Below are 17,858 nucleotides of genomic sequence, written 5' to 3' on the forward strand. Positions count from 1 at the left end.
AGTGTATGCCAGAATGTTATTACCTTAAAAATGATGTCTTAATAAGGAAATGGAGACCTTTACATATTCAGACGGATGAAAAGTGGGCAGAAGTTCATCAAATGGTATTGCCGGTAGGGTATAGAATGGAGGTGTTGTGAGTAGCACATGAGGTACCAGTAGGGAGTCATTTGGGAATAAGAAACACTCAAGCTAAAATACAAAAACATGGCCTGGACTGCATAAAGATGTGGTTACATTTTGCCAGCCATGTCAAGTGATAGGGAAACCTCAAGCGGTGATAAAACCAGCACTCTTAATACCCATTCCAGCATTTGAGGAACCATTTACAAGGATCTTAATCGATTGCGTCGGACCCCTCCCTAAAACAAAAAGTGGGAATCAATATCTATTGACTATTATGGATGTGTTTACCAGATTTCCAGAGGCCCTTCCATTCAGAAGGTGGTGGAGACAGGTTTGATTGAAGTAATCACAAACGGAATGAGATTGCTATCTGAAAATAAATAATGTGCAAGGTTATGGGGATAAGGCAGGAGAGTGGGATTAGATAAAATGTTCTTTCAGTGAGCCAGTGCAAACTTGATGGGTTGAATGGTCTCCTCCTGCACTATAAATATTTTATGATTCTTCTTGAACTGGTTTGAGAACCAAGCAGTATCCACTGCTGAGCTCTTGGCACTGCCGTACTACTAGTTGGGACTTCCTTCCCAATGATGAGTGGAAATCCCACTGTTAGACAATTTAGCCCACCTATAGTGTGTTATGGTTTCAGGATGGGTTTACATGGAGTGTTTTGGCTTCCAGCCAATTTTCCTTTGTGGATGGGTGGGGAGACAACCACTTATCCCCAACCCCCACAGCGCCCATAAAATGCAACCCTTCATTATTTGAAGATGAGTTGAGTTTGATATTGAAATGCAGTATGGTCCACTTCAAAGGAAGCCTTGGGCACAGTGCTTTATTCATTTATAGGTATGTCTGAGATGTTTAGGAGCCTCAAATTTAGGGCTCCTGCCATTGCATCTTCCAAATGCAAAATGACTCACAAGAATAAACTTAAAAGCAGTATTTAATTACCAACGGGAGGAAAGGTGGAGCAAGAAGGGACAACAATGGCCAGTCTATTAAAGGACGTGTCTAAATTTCTCACTGTCACTTTCCCATCACTCTAGCCTCAACAATCTCCATTAGTTCACCCTCCTCCCCCACTTCAAAATCGTCATCCTTTTGTTATACAAATCTCTCCAGTCTCATCCCACTCTGCCTCTGTAACTTCTTCCAGCCTTATGTACCGGACTGTCCTCTTTAGTCCTCTCAATTTGGCCTTCTGCCATTTCCATCCTCTCCACTGCACCATGGTGGATGCAGTCCAAAGATGTGCGGGTTGGGTTGATTGGCCATGCTAGGTTGACCCTGGTGTCAGGGGGATTAGCTGGGGTAAATATGTGGGGTTAAAGGAACGGGTCCTCGGTGCAGACTTGATGGATCACTTCTCGGCCTTTTGGCTAAGATCAAGTGTAGTATCGACATGCTGTACTTGGTTGAAGTCATTAGGTTACACTGTAGCTTCATTTGAAGCAATTTTTAAAAGCGGCATCTCGGCCTTTTGGCTAGATGCAAATGAGATCAAGCCTTGGAGGAGGTGCAATGTCTACTCCAATCAGCTTGGATCATGTAGATCAAGCCGAAGATAGGAGGTGAGAGCCCTGTCTTGTCTGCTTGGATCGGGAATGTCTCACTTGTTGAGACTCTGAATTGAACTTGATTGGATTGAATTGGATAAATATATTTCTTTTAAATGGCCTCCTTTGGCACTGTAGGGATTCTATGAATACTTTATAAAACGGGTGGCACGGTGACACAATGGGCAGCATGGTGGCACAGTGGTTAGCACTGCTGCCTCACAGTGGCAGGACCCGGTTCAATTTCGGCCTTGGGTCAGTCTATGTGGAGTTTGCACATTCTCCCTGCATCTGCGTGGGTTTCCTCCGGGTGCTTCAGTTTCCTCCCACAATCCAAAGATGTGCAGGTTAGGTTGATTGGCTATGCTAAATTAACCCGAGTGTCAGGGGGATAGCAGGGTAAATATGAGGGGTTGCGGGAATAGAGCCTGGGTGGGATTGTGGTTGGTGCTGATTCGATTGACCAAATGACCTCCTTCTGCACTGTAGGGATTCTATGATCCTATGATAACTTTAAGTGTGTTTGGGCCTATTTCTGGACCTCTTTAACTTATTTCTCTGTGCATCTTTTAAAGCCTCAATACACCCTGTTTCTCTGAATATGCTTCCTGCAGTGCTTCTACTTTTGCTCATTTTGCCTCTGTAGGGATGATTACTTTAAAGAAGACACTTACTTTTGTTATTTTACATATCTCTGTGTTGAACATGGGCTGTTGAAAATGCACAATTTGATAGTGGCAACGATATTGTTTTTATTTAATTAGGGAAATATTTTTATATGATTCAAAAAGGATTTCATTGTAATTATTAGCTAGTTAAATATTAGTTACTGTATTGAAATGTTCAACTTAATTTTTAGATAAAACATAATTATTGACACTACTGCAAATATTTCAATGAAAAAGCAATAATTTTCCTCTATTCTGAAAGTAGTGAGTGAGATAAGAATTGAGAAGCAAGTGATACAGCTGTTAATTCATCTCCATTCCAAGGGGAATACCACAGCCACCTTGTTTATCACATGAGAGTGAAAGATGTCCTGAAATGCTAAGGCCACCCTGAGTGAACAGGAACTACGTTTAGCAAAAAGCGCAATGAATATTAAAGTGAAATGAAAGCAGCATTGGCGGTTCATGTTATAATGTACACATTTTAAATGGTTCGGTCAATAGTTTTGCTCGCACACATTATTCGCCCTGTAAGAACAGAATGCGTGCTTCGGAACCTATCTGATTTGTTTTCAATGCAAACGAGATTATTTTATTACCGTAACAAAATTTTACCATCATCGGTCGTAAATAGGTAAATTGTGATGCGAACTTTGCATTTTAAAAAAGCGACACAGTTTAGGGTAAAACTTTAAACATAGCAGAGTCTAAGTAGAAATTGCAGTCTTCATAATATACTCGATTTGCATTAAACTTAAACTAATTCAATGCTATATTTCGGCTATTGATTGTTCTTTTCGGGCTGAAAACTCAACCTAATAAAGATGCAACACATTGGGGCATTGTCAGCACCACTGTTGGTAAGATTGTACACGGTACTATTTAAATGTTTTTCTGGTGACATTTTAGTCAGTGTCCTTTCAAAGGTGACAACGAGGTCTCTTGGCACAAATGTTTAAAATCTGCTAAAAAAAAGCATTGGCGTGGTCGGCATTTGAGTGGAATTAGGTGGATGAAGGTTGCACCAGGTGCGGCTTTTGCTTCACCTGGCTCTGCCCTCCCCGCCCCGTGCAGGTGTGCTGTTTTGCCTGTTGCTTCCTGGCAGCCAGGTTGGCCAGGAGCTGTCAATCAGAGCACAGCGCACGGGGGCGGTCCTTCCTGTCAAACCCTGCCCAGCTGACACCACTCCCTTCCCCGAGCTGTCAATCAGAGCACAGCTCGCGGGGTGGGGCGGGCGTACACCCATCCCGTCAAACCCGGCCCAGCTGACGCCACCCCCTTCCCCGAGCTGTCAATCAGAGAGCACAGCGCGCGGGGGAGGGGCTATCCTTCTCGTCAAACCCCGCCCAGCTGACACCCTCTCCGCCCCGCCGAGCTGTCAATCAGAGCCGAACGCGCGAGGAGGCGGTCCGGCCCGTCAAACCCCGCCCAAGCTGTTACTTCGGCTCCACCGCCCCACTCCCATTGTGACATCACCCTTCCGCCAGCTCAGACGCTGAGGTCACCGCGTTTTCCATATTTGGTAACAGAACGCCCACGTTCCCGGGCGGGGTTCCCAGGCCAGGCGCCCACGTCAGCACGTCCCGGGCACACAAGGTCCGCGTGGCTGCAAAAGACGCAAGTTTACGAGCGCGCAAAGACCTTACAAGGGAATAAGTGCCTCGAAAGTGCAACGTGTTTTCCCGGCCTTTTTCTTCCGCTTTGCTGATTTCTTAAAATAAAGAAACACTGCTATATTTTCAGCATCTTTTTTATTTCGCTACTTCACTCACTTTTTGCACTTTTAACAGTTGCATGTCGCCAGTAAGTTTGAGATTTTCAGAGTAAACTCATCACAAACTAGGTGGGGGAGATCTGCTTTACAACCAAGTTTTCGTGCGCATCACAGAAACCCGATTGGCCGTCCTCACAATCGTGAAATTAACCTGAAATTTATAGGTGGATATCTGGAAAATAACTTCGCCAATTTAGAGGAACATCTTTGTATTGGCTAAGAAATCGGAGCAGTTATACTCAATCCTGATCAAGTATTTCAATCGTTTATATAATTTATTTTTGAGAGCTTAGATTCTTAGAACTTTAGCTTTGGCATTCTGTAAGTTCTTGTCGGTGTGAGCTGTTGAATACAATTGTATCTATTATCTCAAAAAAGACCCCCCCCCCCAAAAAAAAAACTGCTGCTTCTCAGCAGTCAAGAATCAACTACTGTTTAATGTATGAAGTTAATTATATCTGTTCCATTATTTCTAAACAAATATGGTATAATCCTCCTGTGGGACGTTTATTACTTTACCTACGCTTTATAATGCGAGTTGTTGTACAGATTAATATAGTTCTACGATTTTAGAGTCAAACTTTTTACCTCTTGCATCCAAAGATGTGCGGGTTAGGTGGATTGACCATGTTAATTTGCCCCTTAGTGTCAGGAGGACTAGCAGGGTAAATACGTGCGGTTGCGGGGTAGGGCCTGGGTGGGATTGTGGTTGGTGCAGACTCGATGGGCCGAATAGCCTCCTTCTACACTAATGATTCTATGACCTGTCAATTTTGTACAAGGTAATGGTAACGTGTTACAAATTGAATGGTAATAACAGTTCAGAGATCTAAACCGTGATTTACAATACAATTTTTTAAAAATCGTGTCAGTAACGACTAATGAACCTTATTTCACAGCAGTTTTCCAATGAAATTTCGCATTTCAATTAGCTCCTTTTTCCCCTATTTTTTACTTAAATATCACGCACTAAGGACTACTCGGACTTTTGGCTGCGCGAATTAAGACAATCAGCTGAAAATATAACTCATTTACAGAAAATATAGGTTTTGCGAATAAGTTATGAATCACTGAGAATTCTCTGCATTTTAAAATAAGCCACCTTAAGTTATATAACTTAACATAGTTGTGAAAGTACGGGTATCCATTACAACCCTCAATAAAGCTTACAATTCTCCAACAGGGTACTTGATGTGACCTTTCAGCCTTCACTGAGGATTATAATTGTGAAGTATGGCACCGTGTTTAGTGTAACCATTTAGAGCTCAAAATTATAATTCTTAATTAATCACTCCCTCCCCGTTAAAGTGTGACTCTTACATAGGATAGTGCTTAATCTAAACGTTCAGTTAGGATGGATTGCAACAGTCGAAAACAGCAACTGATAAGCAAAATGATTATGAACACAGATTATAATTCTCCAGGAAGGGAAAGCATCTAGTTAAATGGTACTTTAAAAAGGTATTTTCTCCAAATATATGAGTTCTTCAAACTTCATGCCATTGAAATCTGATTTATACGTAATTCTTAATATATGAAGCAGTTCTTCAGTTCATAGTAATAGGCGTCTCATTTGGGTTTCTGAATTGACCCATTTATTAACACCTCAAAAATTTATAAGTAATATGATTAGTAGCAGCACTCGAAATTAAAAGTAATAGTTTCTTGGAGTTTATCAGTAAAAACATATTGACAGTAAGAATTTGGTATCAAGTCATACTGTACGTTTAGACCCTTTGAAAAATAAAAAGGTGAAACTGAAACGCCTGAGTTGTTATGAACTTTGTTAGAGTATGCTTTCATTCTGAATGTTCCACATAGCAAGTTTATAATAGACACGTGCATTTGTCCTGTCTCGAGTATAGTACAGAAAGAGAAACTTGACCACAAAGGACAGTTCTGTACATCCCTACCACCGTATGTACTTTCAATATTCAGATTAAAGAGTGCGGCAATAATACTGTGAACACTATATGCCAAGAAAAGAATAGAGTACAAAATAAACATCTTTTCCAATACTTTATTCATACATTCTTAAATATAATTGAACTTTTTCCAGAAGTTCTCAGAAACCAACATAAAAAATTATATATTTTATTACAAATGGTAAACTTAGAGTCCTCCAAATCTCTTATTTACAAGAATATATTGGGTTTTATCCCAATAAGCAACATAAAAATAACTTACAAAGGCTATCGCTTGAAGCGGTTATGTTTTGTTGACAGAATTTTTTTTCATGAAACAAAACATAGTCTGTACAATTTTTCCAAGGCAAAACGACCTCAAAGCTTTAACCTCCCTTAACTCCCTCCCACGCCCTCCCCCACGTTATACTACAACAGAAGCGATCTACTCTATCGCAGTTTTTAATTCTGTAATACTGGATGATCTCGAACTGTTTCGGTCCATGCAAGACTTGGTCAAAGTAAAACAATGACTCGTATGTTTTTTTTTCCCGCAAACAGCATTTCAGTGATACTGTTTTTTTTGAAACATCAAGCACAGTCCTCCACGTTTTCCTCCGTACATGCGCGCTCAGGGCGCAATCAGGACTTTTCTGCTGTCTTGATCTATTTAATTCAGTCCTCTCTCCTCTGCATTTGTTTCACCAATAGTTCTCCCCTTCCAAGTCCCTTGGATCAAAACGTTTGCAGCTGCTGTGTTAGCATGAGTTGGCAGCCGCTGTTTACGTGATTCATAACTTTCTGCTTCAGCTGGGCAACCTGTTCCCGCAGCAGGTTGGCCGTGGACGCCAGCTCAGAGTTCTGCGCCTTTAAGGTCTTCACTTTATCCTCCAGCCGGGCGATCCTCTCCAGTTTCCTTTTCCGGCACTTTGAGGCGGCGATGCGGTTTCTCATTCGCTTCCTCTCCGCCTTGATGCGCTCCTGGGACTCCATGTCAATGGGGGAGAGCGGCGGGGTCTCCCCCGGCATCTCGGGCACCGTCTGGGGCTCTTCCTTCAGGGCCTGGAGTCTGGGGTGCTGCACGGGCATCTGGTGGCTGGTCATCGGGTGGTGCTGGGGCGCTGCTGCATAGTTCATGCTGCCGGCGTTGTAGCCCGGCTGCGCTGCGGCGATGGTGTTGGGGTTAAAATTGTTGAGGTTGGCGTAGACGGGAGGCTCCTGGTGCAAATTGGAATTGTAAACAGTACTGGCACTGGGCAGGGAGGCGGAGACCGCGATCGCCGTGTTCACAGACGGAGTTGAACATGTCACGCTGGGCAGGATATTCTGTTTGTGAAGTTCTTCGAGAGCTTTGACGAAGCCTTCGGCGAAACCCTCCTGCTCGTCCGTGACATTCCTGGGGCACAGGAACTGGGTCGGCGTCGGGGTGGTGGTGATCAGCCCGTTGCTGGACTGAATTATCAGCCGTTCAAGTTCAGGTGATGCGAGTTTGAGAAGTCCCACGTCCGGCGACGTTAAGATCCCCTCGCTGTTCTTGTTCCTCAGATGGGGTTTCAAGTTGCTGGCTGGATCGGACAGGTTGAGGGTCATATTCTGTTTCAACATTTTCGGGCTGTATCCATAACCACTATTCTCGGGCTGTGCAAAAGCGGCGTTGAGTGCATCGTCGTGGTAGAATGGCTGTTCCATCTTCGTAGACATAGAATACCGATGGATCGGGGGGGGGGGGGGTGAGGAAAGAAAAACTCTGGATACAAAAGTGTTTCAAAATAGCAAATGTAGCAGAGTTCTTCAAAGAGTTCGGATAAGGCTACAAGGTAACTCACAACTTCAAGAAAACAATAAAAACACTTCTGGAAATCGGTGGATATTTTGTTTCTTTCCCCCCCAAGTCCAAAATCTCCTGTTTTACAGTAAGAAAGCTCCCAATAAAAAAGTGTGCAAACTACCAAGTTGCTCCGGCTTGTTTCACACTCGGCTCTGAGCGCTTAGCAGCGTGAGTCCCAAGCTTATCTGCAACTGCTCATACCCCCCGAAATAGCCATGAGGTCATCTGGGCCGCCTCCCATTGGCTGCTCATTACGTACGGGCGTTCTACAATTTGCATGTCGGCTCCCATCACCATGACAACGCCCCAGAAGATTCTAACCATCGCGCTGCATGACGGGCTGAGGTAATGCTGGAGCGGGGCATCTTGGGATGACGTCTTTATTTTGAAGATCCACTTAGGTGGGACGTCAGCGGAGTGGCGGGAAGTTGTTGTTGTTGTTGGAGCGACGTGTTGGGGGCTTCTGCTGGCAGGGCAATTAACGTAATCCGCAATAATTCTGCTCCTTTTTTAAAATCCTATCCCCTAACACCTCATCCCCTTCATCGTATTTATTTAGTGCCATACTGATTTGGCGGCGGCGGCGGGTCTGAGGGGTGGTGTTTATTGATTGATAGATGGATAGGTTGGCCAGTAGGGGAGCTGCCGCTGGGTCAATGGGAAGGCCCCCCCGGGGGGCGGGGCAGTGGAGGGTGTTTTTGAAAGCAGCCAGCATTCGAAGGCAAACCGTCAGGGGGCGGGGCGCGACGGCGGGTGTATTGTGACGTGTCCCCTGATGGACGGCCGGGTTGACCAATGACAACGCGCCGGAGGTGAGCCTCCTCCCCCCGCCAATGGCAGTGTGGGGGCGGGGTCTCCGGTCAAAGTTCGGTTGACCTGCAGTTGACCGTCTGCGCTTGTGAAATGGATCGGGTGGCGCGCTGTTGGTGCCGGGCTTCTTGCCGTATCGCGCTGTAACAGAACGCTGTCACCCCCCCCCCCCCCCCTCTGTTGGGGAAGGGGCGGTGGACCGCACTAGCCACTGTCCACTTCTTGCAAATGCCATTTAAAAAACCCTTGCCCCCCCACCTTTAAGGAGATGATGAAACGGCCAGAAACAGGCCGGGCTGCGCCCTGCTGTGTGGAGTGGCTGCAATTCCTATGATCAGCACATTGATTTCTCTTTCAGGAAAATGCAGTGGTTATCGATAGCTAACGCTCTGGGAAGGCTCTGTCCTTGAGTTCACCAGATGCATGTTAATGTAGCAAAGTGCTTGTTGCAAGAGCCTGTCCTGAAACAATCGTGTTTCGTGCGGGTTTTCTGAAACTTTGAGTTTGTTGAGGGAGGGGAGGGGAAGAACTTTTCAATTATAATCTTGGGTTTGTCTATAGGGGAGTTTTTTTTTCTCTCGTGCCGAGACTGTGCACCTATCTTTCAGCAACAACCCACGTCGCTAAATAACCCACCCAACCAGTGAAACTTGAGCCCTCAGATCCAGGAGGAATAAGACAACAGGCTGTCTGCTCCGTACTGAAGTGTTTCAGAGCAAAAGTGCGACGGATTTAAAAACTGCCTTTCCTCTGATGTGTTGAAAGTTCGCGATTCATGTGCAGTGATCTCAAACCAGCTTGTGTATTTCAGAAAGTGACTTGATTTTAGATTAGTAATTCGCATTTTACAGTGGGGATATTCCTGTGCAGCATATTATAAGGACTGCTTGTGCAGTTAAGATCGAAATACATCTCAATTATATGATAATCGCCCGCAATTTAACTTTTAATCTTTCTATCTGTGAGTAGTTGCAATATGTAGTTGCAACTTGCATTGATGTGACGCCTTCACCATGGAAACTTGATATGGTCCACAGGGGCAGTAAGCAATTTTGCTATAAGGCATTGCGTTCATGTCTAAACCTATCTTCACTGGATGCTTACGCATTTGCACTTTTAGCAAACAGGAGAGCATTGGGTGATAAGTCCAGACATGATGAGGCCTATCGTAGTGAATCTGTTGCTCTGGTATAGATCAAGTGGCCCAGTACAGACCAAGTTTCAAACAAGGAACCTAATACATTTTATAGATTTGCAGATTCTCTAATCTGTCATTGGTTTTCCCTGGCTAGAGTTCAAATTTTTAGAACTGTTATGTATTACAGTAACTACAGTAATATTTTTAAAAACTGTAGATTACAAGTACATCTCAAAGAATGGATGTCGTAATATACTACTTAACATGCCCCTGATTTAAATTTGGTTATAATAAATCCAGTTTCCAGGGGACTGTTGGGTTTAGATTATATTTGTAACATAATTTAAAACAAATTTCCAATACTTGATCAATTGATGCCAGTATTTACATACAAGAAGACAAATTTCAAGACAATTTTTAATGTTTTGTCCCACATTTATTGATTTTTGAAAGGTTGTTAATGGTCATCTTTTATAGAGTCATAGAGTATTACAGCACAGAAAGAGGCCCTTTGGCATCGGTCATTAAGCACCTATCCTAATCCAATTTTCCAGCACTTGGCCCATAGCCTTGTATGCTATGGCATTTCAAGTGCTCATCTAAGTACTTCTTAAATGTTGTGAAGGTTCCTGCCTCTAGCACCCTTTCAGACAATGAGTTCCAGATTCCCACTATCCACTAGGTGAAAATGTTTTTCTCACCATCATCTATAAACCTCCTAACCCTTAACTAAATCTATGCCCCCTGGTTATTGGGCCCTCTATTAAGGGGAAAAGTTCTCCTCATCAAGTTCCCCACTATCAATGTTATTGCACTGCTGTTTAAAATATGAAACTATTATAAATGTTAAATAGTTGTATGTTATTTAACAGCTCTAAGAAACCCTTTATAGCAGAAACTTTGGGCTTGATTTTATCAACCATCTGCAGACCAGCTGGGAATGGAGGGGTGCCCATGAAATGGTGTGAGAAGGTGGTGGTTGGTCTGCCTGTTGCCTTCCTGCCATCATTCAAGGTAGTGGACAATTCTCCTACTCAGAGGCCAGTTGAGCCACATTAGTGACATTCTACCAGCAGCACAAGGGTGGGTCCTACTGCTGAGTTAAGAGACCACACTTGATACCTATCAGCCTCCCAGGGGACTTTGGGGGGAGGGGTTGGAGCAGGGCTGTCCACCTTTAGGTATTCTTTGGTGCACAGTGTGAAGTTAAAGTAAAGTTTATTTATTAGTCACAAGTAACACTGCAATGAAGTTACTGTGAAATTCCCCTAGTCACCACACTGCAATGAAGTTACTGTGAAATTCCCCCAGTCACCACACTCCGGCGGCAGTTCGGGTCAATGCACCTAACCAGCATGTCTTTCAGACTGGAGGAAACTGGAGCACCCGGTGGAAACCCACGCAGACACGGGGAGAATGTGCAAACCCCACACAGACAGTGACCCAAGCTGGGAATTGAACCCACGTCCCTGGCACTGTGAGGCAGCAGTGCTAACCACTGTGCCACCGTGCCGCCTCCACGTGGAACCACCCAGTGATACTCGTTGCTCCTGCGGCAATGGTACCACCTGCGTTCACCAGCCCCACCTCACCCATGCCTCCCTAATTAGCCCATTACCTCAGGCCCCACTTACCTGGCTGTGAGGGTGCTGATCCATCATTGTACTCTCTTGCCTCAGATGCATCGCTGGCGTCAGCCATTGCTCCCAGTGGTTTGCTGAGCTGCCAGTCCTCATTGGCCAGCAGCTCCTGGTGGCGGGTAGCTGCCCTTAATAGAGAATGGCAGCTCCAGAGGCAGCCACTCAAGTGTCTGGAACCATTAAAATGCAACTTTGGGCTCGTCACCTGTGTAAAATTCAACCCTTTATAGTATTGATGAATATCCTTAACAATGAATGAAAAATGTATTTAAAGCACATACAATTTTTCTTGAGTGTAAACTCAGCCCATGTTAAACATTCTAACATTCTGCCCTTGACCTAAAAGAATTGAAGCTGTCATCAAAAATAATTTATTTTGAGATTTTATTTGCAGCTGAGATGGTAAACATGACGCCAAATATTATAAATTGGAGTCATGGATTAAATAATTCCATTAAAAACTACTTGAGCCACAAACATGACAGGAGGAAAAACCATCAGTTATTCTACCTTAGAATGCAAAAGAAACACCACAGCCAAGAGCCTAGTCAACCAGTGAGTGTCAGAGGCTAGAAATAACTAAGGGCAGCCAGGTGGAGTCAGATGGGGAGGCAGGACTGGAGAATTCCCAGCTTGAACCCTGGTGGTTATGCTGGCAAACTGTAGGGAGCGTATCCTGTGAGTACTACTGTCTGGGAGAGCACCATCTACTCTTTGTCGGTGTTGTATGGGGGGGGGAGGGAAGGAGGGCTCCAACTCTGTATGACTGCCCCTCTCATATGTAACAGCACTTAGACCTGGGTGACCTTTGCCTCAGAGCAGTTAATGTCATGTACTTCAATTTGGAATTTGCCTGCTGTGCTCAAGTTTGGCTGAGTACCCTGCCCTTCAGGTAGGCTTTAAAGGAAGGCCTCAGATAGCCAGACCTCCAGCTCATCCAGCGGGCGTGCTGGCTCCTTGTTCAAACCTGTTTGTCTGGCTTGGTCTGGGTCACTATGCAATAAGTGAAATAGCTGGAACTTCCTCCTGTAGCTGTTTGGTTTCCCTTTTGTTGCTTCAGGAATACTACCACCTAACTGCCAGCCAAATCATTGCCATGCAGGAAATCTAGCCCTGCCACCGTCACCTCCGGACAATTCCTACATGACTGGACCAGACATCAGGTCATTCTATGTGTGGACTTGATGTAGCAGAACTTACCTGCAACTTAGTTAGCACCTGGCTTTCCTGGAGGCTAAGGTCAGGACTATCTGAACAATGACTATGGGATCTCATCCTTGACAATTAGAAATTCTATCATCTGTATGTAATTGTTTTACAGCGCAAGTGTCACTACTAGATCCACTTGTGTTTCCTTGATTTCCACTCATCCATCCAGTTCTGCCAGGCCATAGATCTTTCTTCTTGTCCATGATCTTTAGTTAATATTTGAAGTTGTCAGTAGCTTTTCCTGCTCTCCCTCCAATAATCACATGTCCCCATTCATTGGCGTCTTCTGCTGTGTATGTCACTGAGCATCAACTCTAGGCAGTTGTCCTTTGGATAGGATAGCTATTTTTGTGGGGGGGGGGGTGGGTGTGATGGAGGGGTGAATGTGCAGACAGTGTGGGGAGGTCAGGTCTTTTCACAACATCAGGGTTTGAGTGGTCCCTGTATCGTTGAGTGGTATAATGGACTTGCTTTTTTCCTTGGAGGGGTATGAGGGCACTGTTTCCTGAAGGACAAAACTCTGGTAGCTGTTGGAAATTTTGTCAAGTTCTGCCACACATAGGACAGTACTATTAGAGGGGCTAATTTCTGCCATAAATGCCTCTCCCTGAACTGTTGCGTCACTTACAGGGACATGCTCCATGGAACTAATCTTGTGGAGTTCGAGAAGACCCACAGGCTTCCCTTGAACTTCTAGCATTCAGGTCTGGAGTGTCTTATTTTATTGCTGTGCAACACATGGGCCTGTGTGTGTCAATTTGGCTTGCTGTGTTCCCCGTTTTGAGTTTGGAAAGAACTTTTACTCTCTTTCACTTCTGATCAGATTCCCCCTTAACTTTTACAAATTTCTGGCAGTGATTTAGGAAGGGTCTGCCTGAATCCCCAGAGCTATGGGTGAGGTCAGAATCATCAGCCATCATTGCTGCAGATCTGACTGTAGAAACCCTTTATCTCTGTGAGTTTTGAGGCTGTGGAGGAAGCAGTTTTTAAACTCCTCTAACATCACCAGTTCCTTTAACCCCTCCTAACACTTCTTAAAGCACAGACCCACCGGTCAAAAGCTATTTGTTTTAGTCTTGAATTCCCAATTGTTGATTTTTTAAAATTGGAGTTACAGAGTTTCTGGCAATATGCCTCTGGTGCTGGTTCATAGGCACTGAGAATTGCAGCCTTTGTTCGCTGGTAATTGAGTGGTCCCTGTATTGTTGAATGGTACAATGAACTTGCTTTTTTCCTTGGAGGGGTATGAGGGCACTGTTTCCTGAAGGACAAAACTCTGGTAGCTGTTGGGAATTTTGTCAGATTCTGCCATAGGGCAGTTCTATTAGAGGGGCTAACAGGCGCTGCAGACATTTCAGCAGACAATATTGAGTAAACCTCACAAACTTTTCCTACCAGTTGCCCTGTACTGTATCAGAAATGTCCACAATTCTGGTAGCCTGTGTAACTGAATTGCCAGCTTACCAAGAGCTCTCACATCTTCCTCTTCAAATTTTGGGACAAATCCGGAGAGCTTTAGCACATCAAAATTTGACTCTGGGCTAAGGAAGTTTGGATTACTGTGAGGTAAAGTTAAGTTTCCTCTAGTTATTAAAATCTGATTCAATTCTCTATCTTTTTGTGCCTGCAATTCCATCTCCAGTTTTAGGAGCTGGCACGTTTTCCCTTTCAAACTTCAACTTCCGCTCTTCTAGATTAATTTTGGTTAAGGCAACCTGATCGGTTCAGATTTTGCTGCTTCTTGGACCTGTTCTGATTCTGTAGTGTGTTCCAAATGTTCGGCCAGGATCTTTAGGACCTCAGATCTCTTTGCTTTATTGCATGTTTTAAACTGCATCTGCTGAGACACAGCTTTTAGGTGTTCTATGTTTAGCAACTTTAATTCTTTCCCAGTGAAGTCCTGTTTCACAAACATTTGGACCAAAAATAGGCAGGTTATTTTCTAGTTTTAGTACACGAAAGCTTGCTGCAGTGTTAATGTGTCATTTTAAATTTAAAATGATGTGAACATCAGTTTCTTGTGTGATTTGTATTCCTCCCTCCCTCAGACTTTCTTACCTTACATTTTCGATTGTTGGAGCTGCAGACCCTATGGAGATGTTCTTTTGTGCATAGTCGTGATGTTCACTTTCTACAAGCTGAGATGGTGCCTGTATTAAAGTCACCTAGACCAGGCATTCTTCTGCTGTTGGGATTTGGCAGCACTGGCTGAAATAAATGCTTTAAAACATTTGTGATAAGATGAAGAAAATTTCATTATAAATGCATGCATTTAGCGATGAGCTGCTTTTGTCTTTGATAGTGGCAACTTTATTTTTGTAGATGCCTCAGACTGTTAAAATAAATTTATTTTGTAAATTAATTTTGATATATAGAAGTAGAAATTTGTCCCACTTCATTCCATGGAACCAAATGGAGCACTATTTCCTTCCTTGTTGGACTGTACAAAACATAACCAATCAATTTGTTTGTCCATATTATAGAATTCTTTCCCCCTTTTTAGTCCTTTACACTGCTGAATACAAAAATCAAGGTTGGCACTCAGTGCAATACAGAGAGAGTGGAGAGCTGCACTGTTGGACGTGCCATCCTTTGGATGGAATATTAAACCGCGGCCCCGCCTGCCTGTTGGATTGAATATGAAAAATCCCATGACACTATTTTGAAGAACAGCAGGAGAGTTATTCCTGGCCCTGACCAATATCCTCCAACAGCATCACAATAAATACACTAACTGGTTGTGATCACATTGCTGTTTGGGGAAGTTGTGCTCAAATTGGTTGTTGTGTTTTCGCTCACTACTTTTAACTCTGCAAACACACTCCTCTCCGGACTATCTTCTCTTTCGTAATATCGCCTAGAATATTAATGTGACACATGTTGATTGTCCTCTGGTCTGAAATAAACCAACGTCTCGGCCTCCACAGCCCTCTGTGGCAATGAATTCCACAGACCCACCACTCTCTGGCTGAAGAAATTTCTCCTCATCTCTGTTCTAAAGTGACTCCGTTTTATTCTAAGGCTGTGCCCCCTCGTCCTAGTCTCCCCTGCTAATGGAAACAACTTCCCTACGTCCATCCTATCTAAGCCGTTCATTATCTTGTAAGTTTCTATTAGATCTCCCCTCAACCTCCTAAACTCCAATGAATATAATCCCACGATCCTCAGACGTTCATCGTATGTCAGGCCTACCATTCCTGGGATCATCCGTGTGAATCTCCGCTGGACCCGCTCCAGTGCCAGTATGTCCTTCCTGAGGTGTGGGGCCCAAAATTGCTCACAGTACTCCAAATGGGGCCTAACCAGTGCTTTATAAAGCCTCAGAAGTACATCCCTGCTTTTGTATTCCAAGCCTCTTGAGATAAATGACAACATTACATTTGCTTTCTTAATTACGGACTCAACCTGCAAGTTTACCTTTAGAGAATCCTGGACTAGGACTCCCAAGTCCCTTTGCACTTTAGCATTATGAATTTTGTCACCGTTTAGAAAATAGTCCATGCCTCTATTCTTTTTTCCAAAGTGCAAGACCTCGCACTTGCCCACGTTGAATTTCATCAGCCACTTCTTGGACCACTCTCCTAAACTGTCTAAATCTTTCTGCAGCCTCCCCACCTCCTCAATACTACCTGCCCCTCCACCTATCTTTGTATCATCGGCAAACTTGGCCAGAATGCCCCCAGTCCCGTCATCTAGATCGTTAATATATAAAGAGAACAGCTGTGGCCCCAACACTGAACCCTGCGGGACACCACTTGTCACCGGTTGCCATTCTGAGAAAGAACCTTTTATCCCAACTCTCTGCCTTCTGTCTGACAGCCAATCGTCAATCCATGTTAGTACCTTGCCTCGAATACCATGGGCCCTTATTTTACTCAGCAGTCTCCCGTGAGGCACCTTGTCAAAGGCCTTTTGGAAGTCAAGATAGATAACATCCATTGGCTCTCCTTGGTCTAACCTATTTGTTATCTCTTCAAAGAACTCTAACAGGTTTGTCAGAGTCTCTAGAAGTAAGCTAGAAGTTCCAGGACTGGAAGGCCTCAGCATTTTCAACTCAACAGCCAAAGGAGTAATCCACAGTAGGGGTTGGAAAGTTGCAAAATGTAATATCACATGACCATACTTATTTCCTGTGCTAAACCTAGGATGGAGTGTGTGTTTGTAGGGGATTGTTTACACTGGAACAGTATTTGTAGTTGTTAAGATGTACACAATATCATGGTTGTTTTATTTGTAATTGGTAAACGTTATTGCTAATTGTCTTATATGTTAACTGTATTCTTAAATAAACTTCGTTTGATAAAAGCTCCCTAGTGGGTCATTTGAATCATACCTGGAGTGAAACATCTTATACTTACTTAAAGTTCAAAGTGCAAAACGTATGGTCTAGTCTGACTTCATAAAACATTTTGGAGTTTCTGACCTGGATTATAGTACTCCTCTTTAACTTAAGTTTTTAAAAATAGTGTCAGATAACTGAATTTCTACTTCATTTCTCTCTTGTATAACTTTATCATCTTCCTGTCTACTTTTACCGGCCAGGGTTCTAGTCATGACACAACAAGGAAACAATCCAGATGTTCCCCCTGTTGCATCTCAGTCTCTTTCACTTCCGCTAGTTGTTTCATTACCCTTGGTTAGGCTAATATTTCTGAGCCAGCCAAATCATTTCCCAATATAAAAATCAGTTCTATAGGGATTTGATGCTACTACTCCAACTGCAACCTCTCCACTCGCTAAATCATTCTTGAATCCAACTCTATATAATGGAACCAGTTTATACTCTCTGTGTATACCTCCAATTATTATTTTTTTCTTTGTTAGCCCCTCTGGAAGACCAATTGTATAATCAGTCAGCATCTGTAATTCACTTGCTCCAGTATACCTCAATATTTTTATTAGTTTCCCTCCTTGATTAGAAAAATGAAATACCTCTCATAAACAAAATCGTTAAACGTTTCCATATTTTGTTTACATATGTAGCGGGTCTGTTTCTTTTACTCCACTCACAGGCTGGTATCGGTGTGCAGCAGTACCTGTGGGGTCTCTTTCCAGCGGGCTCTGAAACTTCAAAGCCGAGGAACGCCGCACTGGGCAGTTTCCGCCGGAGAGAGTGCTGGGCCAGGCTCACTGTTTATACCTAACCAGTGACCTGGGCCTTATTCCACACCAGGTATCCTGACCACCACCAACGCCTGGGTG

At 43.8% G+C, this 17,858-nt stretch overlaps 1 protein-coding gene, 1 long non-coding RNA gene and 1 other non-coding gene across 3 annotated transcripts; 2 read left to right on the forward strand and 1 right to left on the reverse strand.

Moving 5' to 3' along the window:
- The first annotated feature begins 1,488 nt into the window (after positions 1–1,488).
- Positions 1,489–1,686, forward strand: LOC144498019 (U2 spliceosomal RNA). The gene has a single exon (XR_013498606.1). It is a non-coding gene; the product is annotated as a U2 spliceosomal RNA (small nuclear RNA).
- Positions 1,687–6,131: 4,445 nt separating this feature from the next.
- Positions 6,132–8,040, reverse strand: jun (Jun proto-oncogene, AP-1 transcription factor subunit). The gene has a single exon (XM_078218490.1). The coding sequence runs from the start codon at positions 7,730–7,732 to the stop codon at positions 6,767–6,769; it is 966 nt and encodes a 321-aa protein (XP_078074616.1). The 5' UTR covers positions 7,733–8,040; the 3' UTR covers positions 6,132–6,766.
- Positions 8,041–8,266: 226 nt separating this feature from the next.
- On the forward strand, positions 8,267–15,554 carry LOC144497928 (uncharacterized). Its single transcript, XR_013498576.1, has 4 exons — positions 8,267–8,342; positions 10,680–10,821; positions 13,287–13,360; positions 14,705–15,554. It is a non-coding gene; the product is annotated as an uncharacterized LOC144497928 (long non-coding RNA).
- The last annotated feature ends 2,304 nt before the right edge of the window (positions 15,555–17,858 follow it).

The sequence above is a fragment of the Mustelus asterias genome, chromosome 8 (assembly GCF_964213995.1).
Source record: "Mustelus asterias chromosome 8, sMusAst1.hap1.1, whole genome shotgun sequence".
Taxonomy (NCBI): domain Eukaryota; kingdom Metazoa; phylum Chordata; class Chondrichthyes; order Carcharhiniformes; family Triakidae; genus Mustelus; species Mustelus asterias.